At 34.3% G+C, this 24,549-nt stretch overlaps 1 protein-coding gene across 3 annotated transcripts in view; it reads left to right on the top strand.

The window, feature by feature from the left end:
• The window catches only part of YAF2 (YY1 associated factor 2), a 106,270-nt gene that overhangs the window by 25,257 nt on the left and 56,464 nt on the right, over window positions 1–24,549 (top strand). Inside the window, exon 4 of one of the 3 annotated variants that reach the window (XM_074194729.1) lies at window positions 13,370–13,499. The exons of 1 other annotated variant lie outside the window; for it this stretch is intronic. In XM_074194729.1, the coding sequence (XP_074050830.1) occupies window positions 13,370–13,499 (130 nt within the window). The remainder of the gene's footprint in view (window positions 1–13,369; window positions 13,500–24,549) is intronic. One more of the 3 variants, XM_074194731.1, reaches the window with a different exon arrangement.

Below are 24,549 nucleotides of genomic sequence, written 5' to 3' on the forward strand. Positions count from 1 at the left end.
CTCACATTTAGAGTACTAACAGTCAAGTTGATGACCTAAAAACCATGAAGGGGCAAAATCACAATGACATAGAAACCATTTAAAAAACCCACCAAAATAGGTTTCCAAGAAGCTTTAATTCCATGAAGAAGAGACTAAAGAAGGAATAAAAAAGTAGAACAATGAATTTAAATAATAAAAGTCTAGAATAGAAATGGAAAAGAATTGATGAAGAGAATAAAGAAACCTCTGACTTTTAGAAAAAGGTACAGAATATGAAAAAGAAAAAGAACCAATCCTATGAAAAAAAATTGAAGGGGAAGATTTTATTATTTAACTAAGAAATTTACTATGTATCATGTGCATACAAAAAAAAATGGTAATTGCAATTATGCTGCCAGACAAAGCAAAAACAAAATTTCTCAACACAAAAAGAAATCAACAAGAAAAGTACATTGGACTAAAAGGAACACTAGATAACAAATTAGTATCAACATTAAATACATATGACCCAAACCCCTTAGGATCTAAATTCACTAAGGAAAAAGTAACTGGATAATAAGACATAGACAGTAATATAATAATAGCAAAATATTTTAAAAGACTTTTTTTTATTTTTAAGTTTTTTGCAAGCAATGGGGTTAAGTGGCTTTGCCCAATGCTGCACAGCTAGGTAATTATTAAGTGTCTGAGTCCTGATTTGAACTCAGATACTCCTGACTCCAGGGCTGGTGCTCTATCCACTATGCCACCTAGCCACCCCTTAAAAGACTTTACTGTACCTTTCTGGGGTTTTTTTGTGTGTATAGATATACATATTTATATACAAATATATACACAAATTTATACACATATACGAAAAGGAGAAACTAGTGCTAGAAAACTGATGACAACTTCTAATTAAAACTGTTAAAGAATGCAAATATTTTTTCTGCTCCATTTGGAATCTTTAAAAAATTGACCATATAGCATTACAAATAATGATGGAATGAAAAACTAAAATTTCTGAGATTTAGCAAAAGCAGTCTTTGGGAAAAGAATCATAAATATGCATTAAAAATTAAAAACTCAACAAATCTAAATTAAGCAGAAGAAGATAGATATTGAACAGTAGAAGGGAGAGGAGCTGGAAACAAACCAAAAATCCCTCATAGAAATGATGAGGCTAAAACTTAGTTGTAAATAGTTCTAGACTAACAAAATTGATAAGGCTCTAACTGACCTGACTAAAAGAAGAGGATATGGGGCAGCGAGGTGGTTCAATAAATAGAGCACTTGCCCTGGAATCAGGAGGACTGATTTCAAATCCTGCCTCAGACATGTATGAGCTGTGTGACTCTGGGCAAGTCCCTTAATCCCTGATTGCCTCTAGCAGCAACAATAAAAAGGGCAGAAAGTCAAATCAATGAAATAGAAAATGAAAAAGAAAAATCAGAACAAAGAATAAGAAAAAATTACCCAAACCCAGTGTGCTCTGGATACTAAAACTAAGAATATAACATTTAGAGATGTAATTTGAAATATAGAAAATATAAAGACTATTAGAAGTCATGTTAGATAATTTAAATAAGCCAAATTCAGAAAAGAAAATAGAACTAATTGTAAAGGATTGCTAAATAACAAAAGCTCCTGATTAGGATGATTTCACAGGACAATTCTAACACACTTAAAAATAATTAATGTCTGTAATATAGGGATTATTTTCAAAACTCAAGAAAGAAGGTACTCTATTAGATCCTTTTATAAGAAAAGTATAGCCCTATATCTAAATCACAGATAAAGCACAAAATGTATAAAAAACAAGATAAAATTATGATAAAGTACAAGCAAACCACAATCCATTGATGAATATTGACCCCAAATTTAAATAAGATCTTCATTTCATTATGGTCAAGTTTTAATGTTTGTCTTATTTTTGGTCCTTCATTCTCAAAGAAGACAATGACATAAGATGATGCCATGACAAGCATGTGATTTGGATTTGAGTGAGGGGGGTGCTGTGTTAAGTCACCAGCCTTACTTTCTCCTCCAGAGTCATCTAAGATCCAGTGATCAGATATGATTTAGGATGACTGGAGATGGCCCCGGATTCGAGACAATCAGGGTTAAGTGACTTGCCCAAGGTCACATATGTAGTTAATATCTGAAAGTAGATTCAAGCTCCCATCCTTCTGACTCCAGTGCTCTATACATTGGGGTACCTAGCTGCCCACTTAATCAAGGTGTATTTATATCAGGAAAGTAAGGATAATAATATTATTAATCATATTAAAAAACAAAAAACATTCCAAAATTATAGGACCACTTCAATAGAGCTTACAAACCCTTTGTAAAAGTAGAGCACTCATTTGTACTAAAAACTTCTAAAAAGTATAGGCATATCTAGGCATAAAAATATAGGCATAATAGATCAAGATAAGATCTAAATGGGTACATGATTTAGACATTAAAGTGATATCATAAGCCAATTAGGAGAACAAGGACTAGTTTATCTGTCAGATATCTATGGAGAGGGGAGGGGTTTATGCATTATAAAATGCAAAATGGATAACTTTGATTGCATTAATCAAAAAATTTTTGCATATACAGAACCACTGTAACCAAGATTAGAAGGATTACTTTTGGAGTCCTTTCTGTTAAAGGACTTATTTCTACAATATGAAGGGAACTGAGTCAAATTTATAAGAATACAGGCCTTTTCTATTTGATAAATGGTCAAAAGATATAAACAGTTTTCAGATGAAGATATTAAAATAGAAAAAATACTTTAAATCATTATTAGAAAGTACAAATGAAAATGACTCTGAGGTACACTTCACCTATCAGATTAGCCCATATTATAGATAAAGAAAAAATGATGAATGTGGGAAAACAACTAATGCGTTGTTGATGGAGTTGTGATCTGATCCAACCATTCTGGAGAGCCATTTGGAACTATGCTAAAGGGCTTTAAAGTAGTATCCAGCCAGATCATTCCCAGTTCTACTAGAGAGGTCCACTACAGAGATCATCAGAAAGGGAAAAATATTTATAGTAACTCTTTTTATAGTAGCAAAGAATTGGAAATTGTGGGGATGATGCCCTTCAGTGGGGGAATGGTTAAACAAATCATGTATGAAATCATGAGCAGGTGGAATTCAGAAAAATCTGGAAAGACTTACATGAACTTATGATGCTTAGTGAAGTCATCAGAACCAGAGATTATTGTACACCTTAACAGCAAAACTAGGTGATGATTTAAACTATGATAGACTTAATTTTAAGAGACTTGTGATGTAAAGTACCATCTCATTCAGAGAAAGAACTGTGGAATCTAAATATAGAACAAAGCAGGTTATTTTTACTTTTTTAAAAATTTGTGCTTTTTTTTTCTTTCCTTTTTGTTTGGATTCTTTTTTCACAGAATGACTGATCTGGAAATATATTTAATATGATTGTACATGTATAACCTGTATCTGATTGCTTGTTGTCTTGAAGTGAAGGAAGGGAAGGAGGGAGGTAAAAATGTGAAATCATAGTCTTTTAAAAATGAATGTTGAAAACAATTTTTACATATAATTGTAAAAAAGTAAGAGAATAAGAAAAAAGAAAGTATAGGTATAAAAGGCCCTTTTAATATCATAAAAATATCTAAAACCAGCAGCAAATATAATTTTCAATGGAGATAGCTTTCTTAGTGAAACGGGAAAAGAATGCTCATTTTTCTATTTATTTGACATAATTCTAGCAATGGAAGCAGCAGCAATAAGAAAAGAAAAAGTAACTAAAGGTATAAAAAATAGATAATGCCCTCTATATTTGCTCTTGATGTCATGTTTTACTTAGAAAAATTATACAAAATTAGCCAAGATATTAATTGGGACAATAGCTTCAAACCATAGAAATTCTTTCATTTTTTTTACATAGTCCTAACAAAATCCAGGAAGCAGAAATAGAAAAGGAAATTCCATTCCAGCTAACTATAAAATATATAAAATTTTTACATTTCAGTCTTCTAAAATAAAAATACTGTTTATTCGGTTAAAGAATACCCCTTAAACTATTTAAATATCTGAGGTGCTCAGGACACCTCTACAACTGTACTACCAAAGTTACTTTGCATTCTTTTTTTGTTATTTAAATTTATTTGATAAAGTATAATTTAAATTTAATTTTAGCTAGGTGGGTAGGAACAGAAGGGAACAAACATGTATCTAGGATGTAAAGGTCTGTGTGATTGTGATTGTGAATAGATAAGCAAAATAGGATTAGCTAGGGGGTGGAGTTAATGAAACCTTGTAGACAGAATTCACTTTGAGGGGATTCAAAGGATTTTTAAAAAAAATTATTGTCTTGTTTTTATTTTACTTTGCATATATACATATACATATACATATACATATACATATACATATACATATACACACACATATATATGTAATCCCTGTCTTCCCTATTCTGTGAACCTTTGCTTTTAGGAAAGATTTTTTTTTTAATTTACATTTTAATTTACCTACACATTACTGAAATAGTCATTCTGTAAGAGCAAACATAATTGGGACAGCTAGGTGGCTGCAGCTCTGCAGTCAGGAGTACCTGAGTTCAAATCCAGCCTCAGACACTTAGTAATTACCTAGCTGTGTGGCCTTGGGCAAGCCACTTAATTTCATTGCCTTGCAAAAAAAAAAAAGAAACCTAAAAAGAATAATCCTAATCCTCTCCCCCCCCCCAAAGTAAAAAGCCTCTCGAGAAATAAAGTGAAAGAGAAAAAAATGTTTTCCAGTCTATGTACAGATACCATCAACTCTGTCTCTGGGGTGGGTTGTATTCTGTATCATAAGTCCATCAGAGAAGTTACTTCCATATTTTTTCCCATAGTTGCTATTGCTAATTGTAATTCCATCCATCCATCCATTCCTCTCCACTCCCATTTGTTCTGTTTTCTCTCTGTCAGGTTCCTTTTTTATTCTGTTTATTCATTTCTTCAACCTGTGCCCCAGTTTTGAGGTGCTTCCTGAGTTTTTGAGTTATTATTATTGGGATACCCCTGCAAAGACCTCAGTTCCTGTTCCTTCAGTGACTTAGGAGAGGCTCTGACTGCTCTCCTGGTTTATGCTCTGGTCTGTGGATGGGCACAGGCCCTCCCCTCTGCCCTGAAACTGTGAGGAGGGTCTCTGCTCCTTTATGGTAGTATGGGGGCTCAGACTGCGACCTATATCTGAATATGGACAAAGCATCAGCGTCCTGAACCAGGGACAGAGGAGACCTTGACAATCTCCCCCCATCCCCTTACCTTCTGTGGGCTGAGCACTCTGGGAGCAACTGCTGGACAGCTCCTTGCTGAGAGGCTTTGTGGGCCTGCTTCTGTTTCCTGGGACCCAGGCTTCATCGAGGACCACAGCTGCACTGAGGGCCACATTGACCTGGACTCCTTGCTCACTCTGGCAGAGGTTTTCCCACTGATCTTTTTTTTTTAAATTATAAAGATTTTATTTATTTTGAGTTTTACAATTTTCCCCCAATCTTACTTCCTTCCCCCCACCTCCCACAGAAGGCAATTTGCCAGTCTTTACATTGTTTCCATGATATACATTGATCCAAATTGAATGTGATAAGAGGGAAATCATATCCTTAAGGAAGAAACATAAAGTATAAGAGGTAGCAAGATCAGATAGTAAGATATCAAGTTTTTTTCCTAAATTAAAGGTTATAGACCTTGGTCTTTGTTCAAATGCCACAGTTCTTTCTCTGGATATAGATAGTATTCTCCATTGCAGACAGCCCCAAATTGTCCCTGATTGTTGCACTGATGGAATGAGAGAGTTCATCAAGGTTGATCATCACCCCCATGTTGCTGTTAGGGTGTACAATGTTTTTCTGGTTCTGCTCATCCCAGTCAGCATCAGTTCATGCAAATCCCTCTAGGCTTTCCTGAATTCCCATCCCTCCTGGTGTTCCATGACATGCATACACCACAGAAGTGCTCCCAGGGATCCAGGTGCCCCCTCAGGCTATTCCTAGAAGGCTGGAGCTCCTTCGCTCAGGTGCTGCAATCCTGGCTGTGCTGCTAACCCTTCCAACCCCATGGAACAGAGCCTTCCCATGATCTTCCAGGTTACCTTGGGCTGGAAAATTGCCTCACTGGGTGTTTCTGTGGGTTCTGTCTCTCGAAAATTTAGTTAGTCATAATTTTAAGGTTTTTGGAATATTTTGGAAGAGAGCTCCTGGGAAATCCTGTCTTCATGCTGCCATCTTGGCTCCACCTCCTAGTTTACATTCTTGATGCTATATCAAACAAAGTGATATTTTATTTTTTTTTTAAATTAACCAAAAAAAATCCTTCTTTCTTTCCCAACTTTCCCTTTCCCTTTAGTCAAAAACTAAAAGAAAAATATAGTTCTTGTAACAAAGATGAATAAGTAAAATAACTTCTTTCATTGTCATGCCTATATACATATATACATGAGTAGGAGGCAGCTAGATAGCACAGTGAACTTGTAGTCAGGAGGACTAGAGCTCAAATTCCAGCTTTAGACATTTGATACTCACTAACTGTGTGACCTTGGGCACATCCAGGGGCTATCTCCAGTCATCCTGATTCATATCTGGCCACTGGAGCCAGATGACTCTGGAGGTGAAAGTGAGGCTGGTGACTTAACAAAGCACCCTTTCGTTCAAATTCAATTCACATGCATCATGACATCACTTCTCTGATATCATGGTATTCTTCAAGAACCAAGGACAAACATCATCATATATGAGTATATAGGTCAAGCTATACACATATACATGTATAACTATGAGCAGCTAAGTGGTGCGATGGATAGAGCATTGACCTTGGAGTCAGAAGGACTTGAGTTCAAATCCAGACTCAGATACTTGATACTAGCTATTTGACTTTGAGCAAGTTACCTAAACCTGACTGCCTCTAATCCAGGACCATCTCCAATCAACCTGATTCATATCTGGCCACTGCACCCAGATGACTCTGGAGGGCAAAGTGAGACTGGTGACTTAGCACAGTACCCCCCACTCAAATCCAGTTCACATGTCATACATGAGTAATGGCATCACCTCCCAGCTGTTATGATTTCTTTGAGAATGAGGGACAGACATCATCATCATCATCATCATCATTAATTTCAACTTGTATCCTGAGTCTATCAGCTCTCTGTCAGGAGGTGAATAGTTTCTTTTATCTTGAGTATTCTGGTAACATAGTTGGTTATTGCTTTTGTCAGAGTTATTAAGTATTTTAAAGTTATTTTTTATTAAATTGTTATCATTTAATTTTTTTCCTGGTTTGGTTTACTACACTGTGCATCAATTCAAATAAATCTTCAGCTTTTTTTCTGAAACCTTATTTCTTACAATAAATAATATTCCATTACATTCATATGTCAAAACCTGTTTAACCATTTCCCAATTGATGGACCCTCCTCAGTTTCTAATTCTTTGTCACCACAGAAAGAGCTGCTATGAGGTTTTTTTTTTTGTATATTCAAAACCTGTTTTTCCTTTCTTTTATCTGAGAATATGTATCATTTTATAACTTTTTTGCCTTAGTTTCCAATTTCTTTTTCAGGATTATTGAACCAATTTACAGAATCTTCCAGCAGTACAATACTCTGCTAGGTACTCTATGGTACAACTTAAAGATATGAGATGAGAAAACATTCCCCAGCAAATAAGTAGTCGAGGAATATAAAGAAATAGTTCTCAAAAGAAGAATTACAAACTGTTAATAACCGTATGAAAGAATGCAAAATACTAATAATAAGACAAATGCAAATCAAAGCAACCCTTAGATTTGAACACAATGGAACAAATTGATGAAAATGACCAAAGATATAAACAGTCAGTGTTTGAGGGATTGGGGGAAGATATGCGTATTTATGTATTATTTGTGGGCTTTAAGTCAATATAATTGGAAAATAATTTGAAATTATTTAAATGTAGTCACCAAAATATCTAAATCTTTTGACCCTGGGATTACACTATTAGATTACACTACTATTTCAAGGAGTTTTTTTGTTAATAAAGTTCCTATATACACCAAAATATTTATAGCAGTACTTTTTGTACTAGCAAAAATTTGGAAACAAAGCAGATAGATGCTCATTATTGATTGAGGAATTACAGAACAACTTGGTACCTGAATGTAATGAATATTATTATGCTTGATGAACATAATAGAAAGAAAGATACATTTTTTTTTGTAAAAAGTGAGATATTATGAAAAAAATCTGGTGCTTTCAAAAACAAAAGATAGCAAGGATAGGTAACTTATGAGAAGCACAAAAAATTATATAACTGCTCGAATTAGTAATATCAGGATTATTAAATTCCTTAATGAACTAAAGAAGTATATCTATATATATGTGTGTATTTTAAAGCTTTGTGGCAGAAGACTAAAAGAAGGAATAGAACTTACTTTATGGATATAAAATGACAAATTCTTACTTTGTTTCTGTTATCTTTACCAAAGTTAATGATCTTTAGACTGAAAGAATTGTACAAAATTCTATAACAAAGAATTATCTACATAATAACTTAACATTTGTATAGTACTGAAACAATTAAAAAAACCTTCTTACATAGAATATTAAATTTAAACCCCCTCACAATTTGATATAGGTGATGGGAGTTATTGCTATTTCATTTCACTGATGAATAAAATGAGATACAGAGGTTATGACTTATTCATGGTCACATAGTAAATGTCAGTGATGAAATTTGAACCCTGATTTTTCATGACTATTTTCTGCTCTGTCATCCTGTCTCCCTACATAAATAAGAAGATAAAATACTTTTTCATTGATTTTTCCACTCCATGCTTTTGTGAGGGAAAAGTGCTAGATTTGAAGTGGGAGAACTCAGTTCAAATACTGGATCTGTCCTTGCTAAGTCACTGAACTTCTGAGTTTCATTTTCTTCGACTGTGAATTGAAGGAGTTGAACTAGATGAGCTAATAGATCAGGGAAGTATTTTATACATACATGCATATATATATATATACATATATATATATGCACACACATATATATGCATAATATTATTGAAATTAAAAATATTCTTTTTAAATTTAGAAATTTATGATATGTGCTATTTTTGTCACAATTGATTTCATTTTAAAATTTATTCAGCAGTTTTCTAACTTTGAAAGAAGTTGCCTTAAAAAAATGGCAAAGTCTGTCTTGTCTTTTTTTTGTGTGTTTTTACAAGGCAGTGTTGTTAAATGACTTGCCCAAGGTCACACAGCTAAGTATTAAGTGTCTGAGGTCATATTTGAACTCAGGTCCTCCTGACTCCAGGGTCAGAGCTCGATTTACTGTACCACTTAGCTGTTACCTTTTGACATGACTCTGCCAAGAAGTTTTCAGGTATCATTTATAGAATCTTATGAATAAGGAAAAGATCATAATATGTTAAAAATACAGTTTGGGGTTAACATACCAGTTTCCACATATTTTTTCCCTTCAAAAGTTCATTCCTTTGATCAATAGGTTTGGGAAGGATTTTAGGCTTGAGAAATAGCATTTCTTTATTTGTAGAGAAATTAAAATGAAGTTTTTTGGTTTTATACCATTATTTAATTTCATCTTTTAAAACAAATTTTGTGTATGATCAATTAATTTTTACTAATAAAAACTATATTTCACAGATAAAAAGCTACATGCCTTTTGGAAGTGTGTTCAAAACACTTGTGAAAAATCAAATAAGTTCAGAGGCCTCTGCTCTCACATTCCAACTTATCAAAATGTTGACTGGTTTACCCTGAAACATACCTCACATTAGTATAAAATAAAACAATACACTCAGTAATTGTAAAATGCCTACTGTTTCTAGAGAACTATACAAAGTCCAGGGGGAGACAAAGTACAATGCTTGAACCATGCAGGGACCTTACATTCCTGTTAATTCCACTCTTTTTTTTTAATGCTGCAATTTGTACTCTGAAAACTATAAGCTCTTTCCCTGAGAATGAATAGCATTCTTCATCATATTGTTGGCTTGGGTAATTTTATTGCTAAGAAAAGCTAAGGCACTCACAACTGACCAGTCAATAATATTGCTGTTACTGTGCTTACAGCTCTTTTCAGTTTGCATCAGTTCATACAAGTCTTTCCAGGTAAAATGATGTTTTTAAAAAAATTGATATATTTATTTTAAATTTTACAAATTTTCCCCTAATCTTGCTCCCCCCATAAGACAGTCTGTTATTCTTTAATAAAATTATGTTTTAAAAAATGTTTACACATTAAGTAAGGCCATTGCTTCCCTTTTCATCCTCTTTTAGTAACTTCAGATAAGGCTTCAACATCATATGGTCCTTCATAAATGCTGTGTGTTTGAACTCAGTAACCATATGGAGCTTGGCTGGTAGTGACAGTAACACCAAAGAATATACTAACAACATACATTTGTTGTTGTTTGTCCTTTGTTTTCAAAGGATCTTGACATTAGGGATGTAATTTCATGGCATGCAAGTGAATTGGGTAAGGGGATGCAGTGCAAAATCACCAAGCTCACTTTGTCCTCCAGAACCATCTGGGTCTAGTGACCAGATAAGAGTCAGGACAATTGGAGATGGCGGTGGGAGACCTTGACCTTTTTAAGCTAGAGTCTTTAGCAGATCTCAGTTTGACTGAAGCATTTCAGTGATGAAGACTAGGTAAGAAAGTATATCCAAGTAATCCAAGTGGATACTGTTCCTCACCCAGAAATCACTGTATCTTTCTGATTGTCTTTCCCTATACTGATCAAATTCTTTCTCCAAGATTAATAACAAACTTTGTGCTTATCTGCTCTATGCTTCAATTCATGACTGATTGCTACCTCTTCTAAATATTTATACACTGGCAGCTATCTACTCTCAGCACTCCATGATCAACAGTTTCTTTAGAGGTAATTGCTCTTGAAGAACTGCTGAAGAATATTTCCTTCTGTTAGTCTTTCTCTCTCTGTAGTATACATTTCTATTTCCCAAACAGATCCAGATTCATGATAATCTTTTTTTGATGTAAGTTATCAGATAATGTATTTTGACATTTTTATGGACAAGATAGAGAAATGTGAGCTTGATGCTGGCTAATATAGTTAGGTGGAGTTTTGTATCTAGTGAGGATACCACAAGGTTCTATCCATGATCCCATTATGTTTACCCCTTTTCTTAATAAATTGGATGAAAAGTATAGCTTAGTATACTGAGAAAATTTTCAGAAAACAGTGAAGCTGGATTGACAGAATTGTGGTCCAAAACGATAGCCCCCAGATCAGAATTGTGAATAAACTTGTTCTAATAAGAGGATGTTAAATAAAAGGTGTGCAATTAATTTTTTAAAAAACTCCTGTACTAGACAAAGGAGAATGTCTGGATTGGGGTGGGAAGGGTTGAAGGGGAGGGAATGGGAAAAATGCCTGTATAGTAAAATTAGTATAAATTAACAGGGTGACATAAGTTCAGAAGCATCCTGCCCAGAGCAAGGGATATTCAGCAATATTCTACTCTGCCATGATTCTTCAAACAGACAATGTACAAACAACTTAAAGCAATTACTATGTGTCCAATACTGCTCTAAGTACTAGGGATATAAATAATGGTAACAATATGATCCCTGCCCTGAAGAAACTAACTCTAATGGGAAGACAGCTTGCAAATAACTATGTACATACATTACAAGGGGAGGAGATAATCCCAGAGAGAAGGCATAAGAAGTAAGTTAGTAGAGTTGGGATAGGGAGACTGGGAAAGTCCTGTAGAAGATAAAATTTGAACTGAGTCTTGATGGAGGCCAAAGAAGGCAGGAGGTGGAAGGAAGGAGGAGAAAGCATTTCAGGTTTGGGGGCAGTCGGAGAAAAGACACAATCTGGAAATGAAGTGTCTATTATTTGCAAGGAACAAAAAAGTAAGGAGGCTAGTCTTGCTTATTTTTAGAGTATCTGAAGAGGAGCAATAGAGGGAGTGTAAAGTGTGAGAAAAAATGGAAAAGTAGAAAGTTATAAAGATTATGAATGGCTTTAAAAAGATTATTTTAAAAGATTATTTATTTAGTTTTTGTTAGGCAGTAGGGTTGAGTAATTTGCCCAAGGTCACACAGCTATGTAGTTATTAAGTGTCTGAGACTGGATTTGAACTCAGGTCCTCCTGACTCCAGGGCTGGTCCTCTTTCCACTGCGCCACCTAGCTGACCCAAGATTTCTTATTTGATCTTGGGATGGCATATATGAGAAAGTTTAAGACTTAATCCTTAAAACATGATTAGAGTATCCTAATTTTGAACAATCTTAAAAGAAACATGATCAAAATTTATTTTTCATTTAGAGGAAGATGGCTGACTTGGTGAAGCCTTTAGAAACTGCTGTGTGTGTGTGTGTGTGTGTGTGTGTGTGTGTGTGTGTGTGTGTGTGTGTATAAATAAATAAATTAACTTGAGTCTGGGGATTATTAGACTTTCAAATTATAAAGAATAATCTGGGTTCCAAAGAAGGAAGGAGAAAATATATTCACTTCAGTTTTTACAGAGTTTGGGGGGTAGGAAGGATAGGGGAAAATACCTGTACAGTAAAATTAGTATATAGAATATCTATATAGAATATATAATATTTATATGCTGTCAGACTAATGGATGTGTTAATTAGTTGTGCTGAATTGCATTTTTCTTTTCTGATACAATGGATGACTAAGCAGGGGTTAAAAGGGAGAGCTACAGAGCTACAGGATTAGGGATTGTAGTGGTAAGATATATTTGAAACTTAAAGGGATGTAAATATGAGATCAGTTTTTTTTTTTAAATTAACTTTAGGGGTGGCTAGGTGGCACAGTGGATAAAGCACCAACCCTGGAGTCAGGAGTACCTGGATTCAAATCCTGTCTCAGACACTTAATAATTACCTAGCTGTGTGGCCTTGGGCAAGCCACTTAACCTCATTTGCCTTGCAAAAAAAAAAAGAACCTATAAAAAAAACCCTATAAAATTAACTTTAAACAATTTCCTTTGTCATCACTTAATTTAAAGTTCTCCTTCTTATCCTAAAGTGTTACATGCCTTAAAGATTTTAATAATGGTACTTATTAGTAGTTTGCAAAAACTTGCAAAATTGATAGTATATGAGTATTATTTCTGATCCCTTTCCTGCATTGTTTACCCACTGAAAGTAAATACATTTTTATTTATAATTTTTCTTTACACATGAAACAGATTCTGTTTCATATATACAGTGAGGAACTAAAGTAATATTTTGAAATGTTTGTGATGATGGAAAATTCTGGCAAGATTTTAATGTAAATATATTTCCCAGATGGATGTACAAATGACTAGTGCACTTTTATAACATTTTCCTTTGTAGTTCTCAATAAAAACCTGAAATTAAGTAGTATTGGTTTGAATAATGTTCTTATTCTGATAGAGAAGAAAAAGCTGGATCACTTACTAGTAACTGGAGTTCTATTGGATAATCTCCACAGATCCACATACTTTGAAGTTATTGTGAATGCCTTGAGGACCATGGAACCGTTGAAATTTCAAATTTCAGGAAGGTAAGCAAGTACACTGAAGCATGTCTATAGCATCTCCCAAATTTTCCTCCCTCACTTTCTTACCTATACATCTGTACTGCATGCCCCCTCAGTTCCAGTGGATGGCCATCAAGAAGATTCTGATGCGATACAGAATGGCAAGACAGTGTGGATCTGTGAGAGAAAGACCCAATAGGATAACTCCAGTTGCTGGTAAGTAATCCAGTTTTCACAAACTTGAGACATTTTCAGGTCCCTTCTCTTTGAAAAGAATCTAAAAAGAAAAAGAAGTTCATACAAGTGGAGGCATTTTTGTCTTATGTTTTACATATTTTAAGAATTTAGTCTTTTAGTGATGAATATAAAAAAATTAATTTACATAGAAAAGGAGATAATATCCCATTTCATAGACTTATGTATTTTTCCAAAATTTGTGTAAGTCAATATTGGTAAATTGAATTACATTTTTAAAAGCACTGGAAAAGTTTACAAGAGCACTGTTTTTAAAAATTCTATTTATAAAGTATGTAACAGGAGCTAGATCAGTGGCATGGTAGATAGAGCACCAGTCCTTGAGTCAGGAAGACCTGAACTCAAATCTGACCTCAGACACTTGACATTTATTAGCTGTGTGACCCTAGACAAGTCACTTAACTTCAATTAACTTGCAAAATAAAAGTATGCAGCAAATAACTCTTAACTGTTAGTTACCTTTTGATTTGCTTTAGACTTATTCAAAGCAAAATAGGTTTTAGATTCTATTTTCATGTTAAAAAAATCACAATGGATTCTGAGAAATCAAGCAATAAAAATTTATTTTGAACATTAATCCAGTGGAGTATAAAAGTAGCATAAGTAATTGACATTCTGAAATACTAAATATGCTGAAATAATAAAAGCATGAAAAATAGAAATATAGAATAATAATAGAAACCACATCCTGAAAAACAAATTAGTCTCAAAAATATTTTGATTTTAGCAAAATTAAAATCGCAATGCTGCTTCTTAGGGAATTACCAGTTTTTTAAAGGATAGATTTATTTAAATTCTTTAAGTGGATCTCTGTATTTATTTTAACCAAAAGACTTCATAAATCCAGTAAAAAAAAAAAAAAAGGACAAACTGGCTTTTCCTCACATGACACTTCATTTCTAATTTTTGTAGTATCTTCTAAATTTATATTCTCTAGCCTAAACTTTATATTCTCTAGCCTAAAAAAATCCAGACCTGTTTCTTAGAATCCTTTGTTCCCTTCAAGACCCAGCTCATAAATCATTTTCTACATATGAAGCTTTTCCTGATCCTTCAAATGCTAGTGTTCTTTCACTCATAAATACCTTGTATGTAACCATTTCATATTTATCCTTTATTCTGTATATCTTTATGTTATTATTTCCCTCATTTGAATGCAAGCTTCCTGGGAGTAGAGATTATTTCATTCTTTGTAATTTGCCTCATCAGCCACTGGTACATATGTCAGTTGTTAAATTATTCTTCCTTACAGAAAGTACCTCATTAGAAATTCAGGCCAATAATATCAATGTTGTGATTTAAAAAATAAATAATAACAATGAATTTCTTCTTCTTCATGGGAATGTTAGTAATTTCTTCTTCACTTTTCATGGGAATTTTAGTAATTCAGTAATTTTCAATATAAATTAGGAAAAGAAAGTAGGTTATTGTTAACATAAACATTTTTGCTATGGCATTTATGAAGGTCTTTATATTTCATAGAAAAAGAACCTCAGCTAAAACACCTGTTTTCTAATTTTGTATTGTTAATATGTTAATATGTGTGGAAATAATTTGTGGTAATAGTTTTAAGCTCATTGTGGCTGGTGTTTTAATCAATTTACTTAGAAGAATATGATAAATTTAATGTTTAAAGCACATAATAATTCATTTTGGCATTAGCTTCCTTCAAAATTCACATATTTAAGAGAACATTATTTTCCCTATGGTAAAATCAATAAAATAAGAAATGTTAGATAATATAATAATGGCTTTTGAAAGCCAGTTGAACAGTTTTACTCGGGAGCTTTTATTTTGAGATTGAATTATTTCTTAAATTTATTCATTTTGTTATTGTTGTTGAGTCACTTCAGTCTTGTCTGACTTTGAAATCCCATTTTGGCATTTTCTTGGCAAAAATATTGGAATGCTTTTCCATTTGCATCTCCAGCTCATTTTACAGATGAGGTACTGAGGTAGGTGGTTGTTAAATGATTTGTTCAAAAGTCAGATTTAGACTCATGAAGATTAGTCTTCCAAGTCAAACCTTCTAATCACTGCACTATCTAGCTGCCGAAATATCATTGATTTATGAATCAACTCTGTCAACCTTGGTTGACTGATGTTTCACCTCAGGTTTAATTGAGTCTTTAGTTTAAGATATTAAATGAATGAGATAACTATTAGTTTTTGTAAATCAGAATGCATTTTTTTATGTTTAAAAGGAGATAGGTGCATTGGACAGAAAGTGAACTTGGAGTCAGGAAGACCTGAATCTGAATCCTTCTTCAGAGTTAGGTCCATTTTAATATTTTTTTTCCTAATGCAATGGGGTTAAGTAACTTGCCCATGGTCACACAGCTAGGTAATTATTAGGTGCCTGAGGCTGGTTTTGAATTCAGCACCCATTGACTCTAGGACTCTGTCCACTGCACCACCTAGATGCCCCTTTCATTTTAGTAATTTTGAGAAAGATCATTTTATTTAACAAATTTAGGGTTTGACCTCTCCATTTAATATTATAATTCACTTATGCTTTATTTGTAAAACAGAATTTTAAAATAATAATACTAGATAGCTATCATTTATTTAGTGCTTTGTAATTTTCATAGTACTCTCATGTTATTTCATATAATCCTTTCAACTCTGGGAGGCATATGCTTTTATAATCCCCTTTTTATATATTAGGAAACTGAGGCAAACAGCAGATAAATATCTTACCTGAGATAACACGGCTAAGGCTGGATTTGAACTTGTTTATCCTTGAATTCAATTTTTAAGTACTGATCCATTGCACCACTTTATCACCTAACCTGTTAGAAAGAGGATAATTTTTATATATTTTATTAAAAAGAAAAAAGCATTTTAGAATTAGAATAGATCACAGAGGTAATTAGTTCAACTAATTTCTGAAATAGAATTTCTTAACAGCAACAAACAATCATCCTATCTTCTTTTGAAGGCCTACAGTAAGATGTCCATCTTTTAGGATTTTTTTTTTTTTTGAAAAACTCTTATTAGGGGCAGCTAGGTGGTGTAGTGGATAGAGCACCGGCCCTAGAGTCAGGAGTACCTGAGTTGAAATCTGGCCTCAGACACTTAATAATTACCTAGCTGTGTGGCCTTGGGCAAGCCACTTAACCCCATTGCCTTGCAAAAACTAAAACAAAACAAAACAAAACAAAACAAAAAAAACTCTTATTAGTAGTACTTTTTCCTTCATGTTGAACTAAAATCTGTCCATTTGTTCTTGGCCCTTTAGGGGCCTATTGTAATAGAGATCTCTCTCTCTCTCTCTCACACACACACACACACACACACACACACACACCCCTATATCATAATAATAATAGTGTAGGTGGTAGTAACCATTGCAGTAGTAATTGTAATATTAGGAGTGGTAGTAAGTAGTAGTAAGCAGTAGCAACTCACTTATTCAGTAGGCATTAAGCACTATTCACCAGCCAGCCAATGTGCTAAGTGCTGAGGAAACTAAGAAAAAGTAAAACAGTTCCTGCCCTGAAAAACACAATGTAATGGGGAAGGTAATTGCACAATTAATTATGTATATGAGATATGTATGAGATACATTCAAGGAATGAATGAAAAAAAAAGCATTTAAGTACTGTACTAAATTCTGATGATGCCAGAAGAAAAGGAAGACAGTCTTTGTTCCACACACACACACACACACACACACACACACACACACACACACACACACGGTGACTTTAGAGAAAGACACTAACAGCTGTCAGGAAAAGCTTCCTGTGAGTCTTGAAGAAATCCAGGGTTTTCAAGAGGCAAGATGGAGGTTATTCTTGGCATTGAGCACAGTTAGTACAAAGGTGTAGCTGTGGAATATAGAGCATTATGTGTAAGGAATAGCAAATAAGTCAGCATGATTAAACTGTAGAGTGTGTGAAGTGGGAGTGATTATGAAGAATTTAGTAAAGAGAGGAATGCTGTACAAAGGCTTAAATATCAAGTAAGAATTTATATTTGGTCTTAGAGGTAATATGGAACCTTTGAGTTTATTAAGTAGATGTAAGCAATGACTTAATATTTTCAGAAGATCACTTTAAATAGTGCTTTAAGATTTGTATTGCATTTTACATATATTATTTCAAGAGCCCAAGGGCCCCAGGATTCTCAGTTACCCCATACCCAATAGCTCTTTCATTTCCACCATCAATTCCTGCCACCAATGGGGAAGGCAGGACAACTTAACTGAAATATAAACAGGCAGATCAACCCCTCTAAGTTACTACTGACTGAGGCAGAGGCATCCTTTGACGCTAATCCCATATCTCAGAAAACATGAGTGACTCCCAAAGCCCTTCACAGACCTACTTCCAGCTTGATTCTTGCATCTGTCATTGAGGATAGTAACAACCCTTGTGGAGAAGAAAATCACCATCTCTGTCACTACCAGTCATGGACTAGCCTGCAGTATTATAGTTTCCACCTACTCCATTTTCCACTGAAAACTCAGAAAAGGAAGTTATTACAAATAAAGTCCTTGATGTTATCACAATTGAACATTAGAAGCTGGTATGGTTTCTTTAACAGAAATAAAATGTATTACTGTCTTCTTTGCTTCAACACCCTAAGAACTACTCAGGATTTTCCATGTGATTCATACATGAAGCCTTCTATATGTATTTTCTTCCCTATTAGATTGTGAATACCTAAAAATTGCTTTTCCATTAATTCAGTCATATTGTTATTACCTGTTTTATAGAAACTAAGAGAGTTTGTCACACAGGAAAGAGATATTTAGGGTAGAATTTCACTCTTGTCTTTCATTTCAAGTCTAGAACTCTAATCATCATGCAAACTTGCTCCCCAATAATAATCTTTCAGATGTTTGCAGACAGTGAGGATGTTTCTACTGAGTCTAGCTAGACTAAACATCTTTAGTTTCATCAGTTAATATGGCATGCTTTCAATTCCCCTCATCATATGGTTACCCTATTCTGCTATTTTTCAACTCATCATTATGCTTTCTAAAATTTTTTTTTCTCAATGAAACCTGTTTGTGATCTGTGCATAGAATAATACTCAGGGATTATCATCTCTCAGGTTTCACATACTAGGGCAGCCCATAACAGCATTGTTCGCCTGCCATTTAATACTTAAAGTGATTTTGGTGTTAATTAAAACCTGTAGCCCTTTCTCCCATAAACTGTTTTGTAGCCATTTTACCCTCATTATTTTGAGGGTAAATATGAGGGTAAATATGAATTTTAATCTCCTTATGAAGATTTATAGTTTAAGAAATATATTTTTTCTTCAATTTAATTTTTTTACTAGATTCTAGTTGTCTGTTTGAGATGGGCCAAAACCATATGTCTGTAGCTTTTTTGATTGTGATTCAATATTTCAATATAGTAACTATCATTTTCAGATTTGTCATTTCCAAATTTAAAAGGCATTTGATAAAGTTTAATTCAAATTACTGATTATAAGAAATAAACAAAACAGGGCCAAGGACAGAACCCAATGGCATTTCACTGAAGACTAACTGATTTACAAGAAGTGATTTCGATCACTTCTTAGATTTAGTCATTCAGCCAATTCTGAATCTACTTTATTGCACTAGCATCCAATATAAGAATAACTTTACCAAACTCTATGAGGCAAGAATGACTTGATAAATTTATTTATTCAAGTTGTTTGGTATTCTGGTGTCTGAAAAGTATCCAGTAAACTTCTTTTCAGTTTTATGGTTATGTTTTTAAGTTTTAGGTTTCTTGTAGCCCAGGGTAGTTCCCTATTTGGGTGGGTTACCTCGATTCATTTAATGACTTCTATACACCATATATTCTTTTTTTTTGTTGGGTTTTTTTTTTTTTAAGGTTTTTGCAAGGTAATGGGGTTAACTGGCTTGCCCAAGGCCACACAGCTAGGTAATTACTAAGTGTCTGAGGCAGATTTGAACTCAGGTACTCCTGACTCCAGAGTCGGTGCTCTATCCACTGCGCCACCTAGCCGCCTCAACCATATATTCTTCCAAAGGTAGTAGCAGCAGTGGCAATCCCTTATTTTGATAATGTGACTTCAGGGTTTAGATATATTTTCTTAGGGACATAAGGAGCTTGGCACAATCCATAATCAAAGGAAGCATTTACTGTATGTGATGTAGTGGGAATACAAAGGCAAGAATGAAATATTCCCTACTCTTGAGGATTGTATGATCTTTTGGGGAGAAACGTGTATTTGTAGAAGTGGATTCAAAACAATGGAAGTTAATTTTGGTGGATAGGTATTAGCAGCTAAGTGGAGATTGAGACAAGCTAGCTATAGAAGGTAGCTTTTGAACTAAGTTTTGAAGAAGAATAGAAAATATAAGAGGCAGAGATGAAAAAACATTCAAATCATGAATGATGAGATAGAGGGTGGTGTGTGAGAAACAGTAAGAATGCTAATTTGGTTTGAACATGAGAATATGAGAACAAGAGTGAGATTGGAAAGATAGAATGAGGCAAGTTTATGAAAAGTTTCAGTGAAAAGCTACAACCCCAGTTTGGAAGGAACTACTGTTAATATATTGGTCTCCCATCATTTTTTTAAAAAATATTTTATTATGTTTTCAATTATATACAATAGTAGTTTCTACCTATCATTTTTTGTGAGGTTTTGAATTTTGCAGTTGTTCCCCCACCCTCCCTCTCTTCCCCCCCCACTTCTACAGAAGGCAGTCTGATAATCTTTACATTGTTTTCAAGCTATATATATTGATTGAAATTGAATGTGTTGAGAGAGAAATCATATCCTTGAGGAGAAAATAAAATATTAGACATAGTAAAATTATGTTCTATGAAAAAAATCCTTTTTTAAAAAAAATGAATGTAATAGACTTTGATCTTTGTTTAAACTCCACAGTTCTTTCTCTGGATTCAGGTGGTATTCTCCATTGCAGGCACTCTAAAATTGTCCCTTATTGCATTGATGGAATGAGCAAGTCCATTAAGCTTGATCATCACCTCCCATGTTCCTGTTAGGGTGTACGGTGTTCTGGTTCTGCTTCATCTCGCTTGCTCAACATCAGTTCATGCAAGATTTGCCAGCCTTCTCTGAAGTCCCATCCCTCTTGGTTTCTAATAGAACAACAGTGTTTCTAACATACACACCACAATTTGTTCAGCCATTCCACCAATTGATTGATATTGACTTGATTTCCAATTCTTTGCCAACACAAACAGGACTGCTATGAATATTTTTGTACAAGTGATGTTTTTTATCCCTTTTCATGTTCTCTTCAGAGTATAGACCCAGAAGTGGAGCAAAGGGTATGCACATTTTTATTGTCCTTTGGGCATAATTCCAGATTGCTCTAGAGAAAGGTGGGATGAGTTCACAGCACTACCAACAATGTATTAGTGTCCCAGATTTCCCATATCCTTTCCAACATTGATCATGGTCCTTTCTGGTCATATTGGTCAATCTGATAGGTGTGAGATGATACCTTAGACCTGCTCTAATTTGCATTTCTCTAATCAGTAATGATTTAGAGCAATTTTTCATATGACTATGAATCACTTTGATTTCCTCATCTGTAAATTGCCTTTGTATATCCTTTGATTATTTGTCAATTGTGGAATAGCTTGTGGTTTTCTTTTAAATTTGACTCAGTTCTCTGTATAATTTAGAAATGAATCTGTTGTCAAAAATACTAGTTGTAAAACTTGCTTCCCAATTTATTACATTTCTTTAGTTTTTGCAAGGCAATGGGGTTAAGTGGCTTGCCCATGGCCATACAGCTAGGTAATTATTAAGTGTCTGAGGCCAGATTTGAACTCAGGTATTCCTGACTCCAGGGCCGGTGGGTGTTCCATCCACTGTGCCACCTAGCCGCCCCTACATTTCTTTTGATCTTAGTTGCAGTTGTTTTATTTGTGTAAAAGCTTTTTAATTTATTGTAATCAAATTTATATAATTTGTCAAAATAAATGATATTTTCCAATTTCTTCCTTTGGTCCCTTTCCATAGATCAGATCCTGTACCCATTTTTGATCTTATCTTGGTGTAGAGTATGAGATGTTGGTCTTATCCAAATTTCTGTCATACTGACTTCCAATTTACTCAACAGTTTTCATCACAAAGAGAGTTTTTAATTCCAGAATCTGGATTCTTTGGGTTTATTAATCAACAAATTACTATAATTGTTTCCTACTGTTTCTTTTACATCTAATCTATTCCACTGATTCACCACTATTTCTTAGCCAATACCAGATAGTTTTGATGACTGATGCTTTATAATATAATTTTAGGCATGGTAAGGCTAAGCCACCTTCTTGCTGAAGCTAACATTTGTAATAAAATATTGAATAGTAGTGGTGATAACAGGCATCTCTGTTTCACTCCTGATCTAAATATTGAACCAACCTTGTTGTATTCCTGGGATAATATATTGGTCATAGTGTATTATTTTAGTGATAACTTGCTGTAATTGCTTTGCTAAAATTTTATTTAAGGTTTTTGCATCCATATTCATAAGGACAATTGGTCTATAGTTTTCTTTCTCTGTTTTGACTCTTCCTGTTTAGGTATCAGAACCATAATGGTGTCATAGAAGAAGTTAGACAGTGTTCTATCTTCACCTATTTTTCCAAACAGTTTATACAGAATTGGAATCAATTGTTCCTTAAATGCTTGATAAAATTCACTTGTGAATTCATCTGTCTCTAGAGATTTTTTTCTTAGGGAGTTCAAATGATAGTCTATCCCCATTCAGTTTTCTTCAAAGGTCTATCATGTCTAGGTTTTCTAACATTGTATTTACCTCCTTAACTTCCTTCTTGTTTATTTTATGGTTAGATTTATCTAAATCTGAGAGAGGGAGGTTGAGATCTCCCACCAGGAGAGTTTTGTTGTTTATGTCTACCTGTAACTCATTCAGCTTCTCCAAGAATTTGGTTGCTGTAACACTTAGTGCATACATATTTAGTATTGAAATTGATTCATTGTCTAAGGTACCTTTCAAGAGGATATCTTTTCCTTTCCTTATCTCCTTTAATGAAATCTATTTTAGTAGCTGCTTTTGTCTGAGATAAGGATTGCTAACACTGTCTTTTTCACTTTGGCTAAAGCAAAATATGTTCTGCTTCAAACTTTTACCTTTACATCTTTACTTAAGATGAGTTTCTTGTAAGCAGCACATTGTAGGATTCTGGTTTTTAATCCACTCTGTTCTTTGGAATATCATATTCTAGGCCCTTCGATCTCTTAATGTTGATGCAGCCAGGTTCTGTGTAATCCTTGTTGTTGCTTCTTGGTATCTAAATTGTTTCTTTCTGGCTGCTTGCAGAATTTTCTCTTTTATTTGATAGTTCTGGAATTTGACTTCGATATTCTTTGGTGTTTTCATTTTGGGATACCTTTCAGGAGGGGATCAATATTTTCTTTCTTTTTTAGTTTTTGCAAGGCAATGGGGTTAAGTGGCTCACCCAAGGCCACACAGCTAGGTAATTATTAAGTGTCTGAGGCCAGATTTGAACTCTGGTACTCCTGACTCCAGGGCCATTGCTCTATCCACTGTGCCACCTAGTCACCCCCTTGAGACATTTCTTTTTTTTTTCTTTTCTTTTTCTTTTTATTAAAGATATTATTTGAGTTTTACAATCCCCCCCAATCTTACTCCACCCCCCCCCCCCCCCCCGGAAAGCAATGTCAGTCTTTACTTTGTTTCCATGTTGTACATTGATCCAAACTGAGTGTGATGAGAGAGAAATATCCTTCAGGAAGAGATAAAAAAAGTCTAAGAGATAACAAGATCAGACAATAAGATATCTGTTTTTTCCCTAAATTAAAGGGAATAGTCCTTGCACTTTGTTCAAACTCTATGGCTCTTTATCTGGATACAGATGGCACTCTCCTTTGCAGACAGCCCAAAATTGTTCCCGATTATTTCACTGATGGAATGAGCGAGTGCTTCAAAGTTGAACATCACCCCCCTATTGCTGTTAGGGTATGCAGTGTTTTTCTGGTTCTGCTTATCTCACTCAGCACCCCTGAGGCATTTCTGATGAGAGTGAAGGTTCCCTCATTCCCCCCTCATCTTACATCCTTCCATATCATTGTAAAAGCTCATTGCAAATATAAATATATATATATATATATATATATATATATATATATATATATATATCTTTTATATGAAGTATCTTAGCCTTCCACCTCTCCTTTAACTTACCCCCAGTACATTTCCCTTTTAGCCATTGACTCCATTTTACAATATATTATATCTTCAAATTCAGCTCTCTCCTATAAAAGCTCATTCTACCTGCTCTATTAAATGAGAAGGTTCATATAAGTATTATCAGTTTCATTTTTCTGTGCAGAAATACATGCAGTTCATCATCAAGTCCCTCATAATTTACCCTTCTCTTCTACTCTCTACGTTCCACCTGAGTCTTGTATTTAAAGGTCAAACTTTCTGTTCAGCTCTGGTCCTTTTAACAGGAACATTTGAAATTCCCCTGGTTCATTGAAAATGCGACTTTTCCCCTGGAAGAATGTTCAGTTTTGCTGGGTAGTTGATTTTTGGGTGCATTCCAAGCTCTTTTGCCTTCCAGAATATTATATTCCAAACCCTAAGAGCCCTTAATGTAGTTGCTGCTAAGTCTTGTGTGATCCTGACTACAGCTCCACGATATTTGAACTGTGTCCTTCTGGTGGCTTGCAATATTTTCTCTTTGACTTGGGAGTTCTGGAACTTGGCTATAATATTCCTGGGGGGGCTTTTTTTTTGGATCTCTTTCTGGGGGAGATTGGTAGATTCTCTCAATTTCTATTTTGCCCTCAGCTTCTAGTATATCAGGGCAGTTTACCTGTA

The sequence above is a fragment of the Macrotis lagotis genome, chromosome 7 (assembly GCF_037893015.1).
Source record: "Macrotis lagotis isolate mMagLag1 chromosome 7, bilby.v1.9.chrom.fasta, whole genome shotgun sequence".
In the NCBI taxonomy this organism is placed as follows: Eukaryota; Metazoa; Chordata; class Mammalia; order Peramelemorphia; family Peramelidae; genus Macrotis; species Macrotis lagotis.